General features: G+C 38.9%; 1 protein-coding gene across 1 annotated transcript in view; it reads right to left on the bottom strand.

Annotated features, from left to right (window-relative positions):
- Positions 1-447: 447 nt before the first annotated feature.
- CCDC141 (coiled-coil domain containing 141) overlaps positions 448-5351 on the bottom strand; it is a 301605-nt gene continuing 296701 nt past the window's right edge. Inside the window, exons 23-24 of the mRNA XM_007936905.1 lie at positions 3252-4108; positions 448-715 (exon numbers count right to left, since the gene is read on the bottom strand). Coding sequence (XP_007935096.1) covers positions 448-715; positions 3252-4108 — 1125 coding nt within the window. The remainder of the gene's footprint in view (positions 716-3251; positions 4109-5351) is intronic.

Raw genomic sequence — 5351 nt, 5'->3', positions numbered from 1 at the left:
TGACAGCTAATGCAATAATGAAAATTACAACTTCGGTTAAATATTTCTTTTGTTATTCCTTACAGAGATGCTTATGAGTACAATTGAAAATAAATTATCAAACAATTGGATGTGAAATTTACATCTGTATGATGATGTAAGACTTGATCTACATGTCTTTAAATTCTCTTTAGAAGGGTAAGCATGGCATAGTATTAATCTGCAACATACTGAATATCTCTTTCTAGAGTACAAAAATATATCCTTATCCACTGAAAATAATTGGCCAAGCCCCTCAAATACATTAAAGCACTAAAGAAATTTCTATTATTTTACCAAGCAGTGGTATTAGCCATATTAGCAATATGGAGAGAGTGGAGGTACCCTGTGAAGGAGGTACAGGAAAATAGACAATGGCATTGTCCTTTAGGCTTGTGAGAATGACGTCCATCAGTGCCAACACCATAGTTACTGTGTGAGTAGCCAGTACATTAAAGACACACTAACATAGATCACACACAGCGTTATCCAGTTTATCCTTGTGATTGGTGGCCTGCAGTTACCTGTCACGTGGAGGAAGACATTGGAAGAGAGAGTGCCACTAGAGTTTTGGGCCCGAGCAACATAGAGGCCTGCATCTGCCTTGCATACCTTCGGAATGAACACTGAATGGTTTGTCTCCTCGTGTAAAACCTGTAAGTGACCATCTGCAGACAATTCCTGGCCCTTCTTGTACCTGAAGTAGAGAGTCAGTATTTATAGTCAGGTCACTGTTTATTGACATCATTTCCAAGTTCTACAGTCATTGCAAATAGGCCCATTGCCACTGTAATAAACAAAACAAAAAGCAACCCATGGTCATCAAGTCAATTCTGACTCATAGTACCCCTATAGGACAGAGTAGAACTGGTCCATAGTGCTTCCATGGCTGTAAATCTTTACAGAAGCAGACTTTGACATCTTTCTCTTTTGGAGCAGCTGATGGGTTCAAATCACTGAACTTCTGGTTAGCAGTGAGTGCTCAACCACTGTATCACCAGGGCTTCTGCCAATGTAACACTTTCTAGTATTAGCAGGAACTTTGCAGCTATACCAAATTCAAATATGGCTGTTTATCTTTCAGGCTGAGACCAAAAACTGGTAGCCAGAGAAATGTTTTGTTTGGCTCAGACTAGGTATTTAAAACACTTAAGTTTTGTACAACATTTGACAATTGGAATATTGCTTATGAAAATTCAGATATACAGCTTCTCTGGAGAAACCATACCATCTGGCCACACTGGGCCACCATTCCCTCACAGCAACGATTACCTAGAGTGGGAAATAGCACACTCATGTTTGGCCTGCTTCATTCTGACTGTTCTATGAACAGCAGCTTGTGACTTCTTGGAATCTGTGCTGAAGTGAGACTCATCTGCCCTGTCACATTCATGCCAAAAGACCCACTGAAGAATACAAATGTACTGTTTTAGATAAGGGTACTTATACATAATTTTCTGGTGAAAAGAGTTCATTAAATTTTATGAATTAATTTCATTAGAAAAAGAAAATGATTTCTAATTATAAAAGGCATCTGTACAATTGGATTATAACCATTAAACAACATGTTTCCCAAAGTTTCCTGTGAAAATGAACACTTAACTGTTTCTTTTTATAAAACAACTATATTACTTATTTGTATATTCCAGATTTTTGTTTATTTATTTATACCCTATGTTTTTCCAGATAAAAAGCAACAACAAACATGAATCATTTTCTTCTCCTCTTACTTAAGGAGTAATTTTGCCTTTGTCTGAGTATCCTAAGAATGTATGATTCCCTGATAGCTTATCAGTTATTAATTGAGCAAAATTATTGGGAATCTGTTGGAAAAATATTTTTTCTCAATGTTGCAACAGTCTTAGTTCTTCAATACACACTAAGTAAATTATTTATTGTATGGCCAAAGAAGGAAAACCTCAGACAACATTTTTCTTTGGGGTGAATTTATATTTAATAATGAATTAAATACCTTTTATATTCATAAATATGAAATTTCAGATTTGTAAAAAACATGCAATTGTAAAAACCACAAAATAAAACAAAAAGCATAAGTAGCTGCACTATCAGGACAAGCGTAGTTTCTTTTACTAATCTGAGAAGCCCAAGTTTTATCATAAGCACTTTAGATAACTAGTACATACTGCAAGTACCATCAATAGGCACATACAATCACTGAAACTTAATTTTTGTCTATTGAAATATTACCAAACAAAAACTCACTGGCGTTGAGCCGGATGCGACTCATAGTGACCCTTCCTTGGGTTTCTGAGCCGTTATCTCTACAGAAGTAGATTGCCCAATCTTCCTTTCAAGGAGTGGCTGGTGGGTTTGAACTGCCAGCCTTCTGGTTAGCAGTCAAATGCCTTAGGCATTGAAATATTATGATAAATGAAAGCTATTTTACTTATATTCATTTATAAATATAAACTTATTCTCATACATTTGTCACTTTGTCCTCAAATAAATTTAGTTAAGGTTGAAATTTTTCTAAATGTTTAAAGCAATCCACATCTTGAGAAAGTTAGGACAGCTTCTATTGTTATCAACTTTAAGTGATTCAAACTTGTATTCTGCAGTTTTACTTTTTCTAAAACAAATAGGCTAAATAAAAAGAAATCTCCGGAGTGAAATATTGTTCACAGCTCAGTTATTGCAGCACCTTTCAAAATGAGTTTATTACCTGTCACTTGGGGCAACTGTGAAAGATTTTTATTCCACCTTTCACACTGAAGAAACTTATAAAAAGTAATCTTAGTAAAACAACTAAATATTACAAAGGTGGCATGTATGACACTGCTGGGAAAAAGAGAAAAGATGAACAAATGATAGGAAAAGGAGATCCCAAATTCTAGTGTTTTTTCATTGAATAAGGGATGTTAAACCAAGAACATTTCATGGTTACGCAGAAATAGACAATAGGAAAGAATTTCAATGTCCGATCTTTAAAAACATGGAATGTTAAACTGGGGAAAGAAAAAAATAAAGCTTAACTCCTTTGTAGTGCTTTCTGAATTTGTTAAATTATTATTTTATACGGTTACTTTTTTCCTTAAGCACAATAGCCATGCTGCTTCTAAAATGACAGTTGGGGCTGATGTGAGATTGAATCATGCAGAATCCCAGTGTGGTAGAATATTAATCAGCTAGCCCTAAACTTCTAAATTAGTGCACACAGATTTCCTCAGTGATTCAGTTTCTCTGCTCATGGTTTATCGTTATAGGCTACCCACCATGTCAGTATTGGTTCTGGAAATCCTGTTACTTCAACTTCCAAAGTCACTGGAGAACCTTCCATGACAGTGACATTAGACAGGAGCCTGGAGAAATTAGGTGCCTGGCCAGCTAGGCTGACAACTCTGTTGTTTGCTGATGTACTTTTAATCTCTTCTCGGGGAACCACTGGCCTTGGATAGCCCCGGCTGGTGTCTGATTGAAACCTGAGGCCAGAGGAGGCCTCAGGGGAAGCATGCAGCCTGCCTTGGGTTTTAGTGACCTTATTACCAGCATGCATTTTCTCCTGTGTCCCTATCAAGCTTCCCTGAGGCTGAGGGTGCTGCTGTAAAGCTCTCTCATGCACTTCATTCGGCATGCTCTCTGGATGTTTAGCACTGATTCTGCGGAAGGCAATGCTCTTTTCCAGAAATGCCTGGGAGGTTAACGGGGCCTCAACTTTGAGTTGGGAGTAAGGTCTCTCAAAATGACTTGAAGGTGTTTCTCTCTTATCAGGGCACACGTCAGCAAAAGCCACAGGTGGTGGGAGAACAGACTCCTGGGCTTGCCCTCGACTACTGGCCTCAGTCTGCGTCCTGAAGCTGCTTAGGTGAAGGCTGAAGGAAGAGGAGCGAGGGGGCTCCTCCAGCTCCATGTCAGATGGTGCCAGGAGAGATTCAGGGCTTCCTGGGAGTGGAGGCAAGGAGATGTCATCAGGTGAGACACACTCATATTCTTCTCCTGAAAGCATGTCTTCAGACAGGAGCAGGCCCTGGATGCTACCCTCTTTGGCAGAGGCATACTGCTTCAGGTCCTGTGGAAGCTGTTCATTCCCTGCTCCTTTAATGGCCGAAATATCTGCCACTTGTACCTGTCCCTTCAAAAGAGAAAAAGCAAAGCTTCAAATCAGTCATTCATTTTTCTTTTCCTAGGTCTCAATGAGAATGAAACTCAGCTTCAGACAAACAACTTGAGGAAGCCTACAGAGAGTTGAAGCTTAGGGCCCTGGCACAAGGATCATGGAATTGGAAACCATTTATCTGTCTTACCTGGGTACAGTTCCGTCTACAACTAAGGAATCATTAAACTGACCTCAACTCTCTGTGAGTGAGATATGATAAGACTTTGCAAAATAGAACAGAGAAAGACCTACTTTTCACCTATAAAGAAAAGATTCCACTGGGTCATTGTCTTTCAAACCGTTATCTTAGGAGTCCTCTTCAACCAGCAAACTCTGCTTTGGGCTGTTTTATTTGGCTACACTTATACTGTCTATGTGAACACAGATTCCTAAGTGCCAGAAACCTCCTTGTTAGGATGCTCCCAAAATAACCACTCTGCTCTCTCAAAAAAAGCCATTCATACTGACTGGTTATATTTTCTTAAAACCTTTAAGTTCTATTCTTACTTTCAAAAAATATTTATTGAGCATCTACCACGCTAGGGACTATAGAGATACATGATGAGTAAAAAGATGCAGTCTTTGTCCTCACTGAAATGATAGAATCAGGGGGGAAGTAGACAATTAATTAAACAATCATGTGTTATGTCTTTCTCAAGAGAATACACCAAGGTACAATGGAGGAATACTTGCCATTTATTTTTCTGTCCCATTTGAAATACAAGAAGCTCTGGTGGTCTAAGGCATTTGACTGCTAAACAGAAGGTTGGTGGTTCAAATCTACCAGCTGCTCCATGGAAGGGAGATGGGGCAATCTACTTCCGTAAAGATTTACTGCCTTGGAAACCCAATAGTCACAATGAGTTGGAATTGACTTGACGACAGTGAGTAAGTGAAATGTGGTCATGCTAAGAGCCATGTAGTCCATCGCTTCTCACTTACGCCTCAGTACTCCCACTCCCACTCAGTATTCTTACTCCCACTCCTCCTCAGTCTTCCTCCCCATTAATCCATGACACTCTCTACATTAAGACCCTCAAATAAATATTCTGGCATGGAATCAAAAGAACACTACAGCTGAAAGGGATCTATCTCATCTATCCCAACCTGCTTGGTTAATATTTCCTCTTCTCTTTGCTCTTTGGGGACCTTTTGACTTATTTGGTGTGTTGGATTGGGTTCTCTAGAGAAACACAAAAACCAGCAAAGTATATATATA

Source organism: Orycteropus afer, unplaced genomic scaffold (genome assembly GCF_000298275.1).
Source record: "Orycteropus afer afer isolate SDZICR_OR568_19922 unplaced genomic scaffold, OryAfe1.0 scaffold00001, whole genome shotgun sequence".
NCBI classification, from domain to species: Eukaryota; Metazoa; Chordata; class Mammalia; order Tubulidentata; family Orycteropodidae; genus Orycteropus; species Orycteropus afer.
Note: the sequence above shows the minus strand (reverse complement) of the source record. Positions and strands in the feature narration are given on the sequence as shown.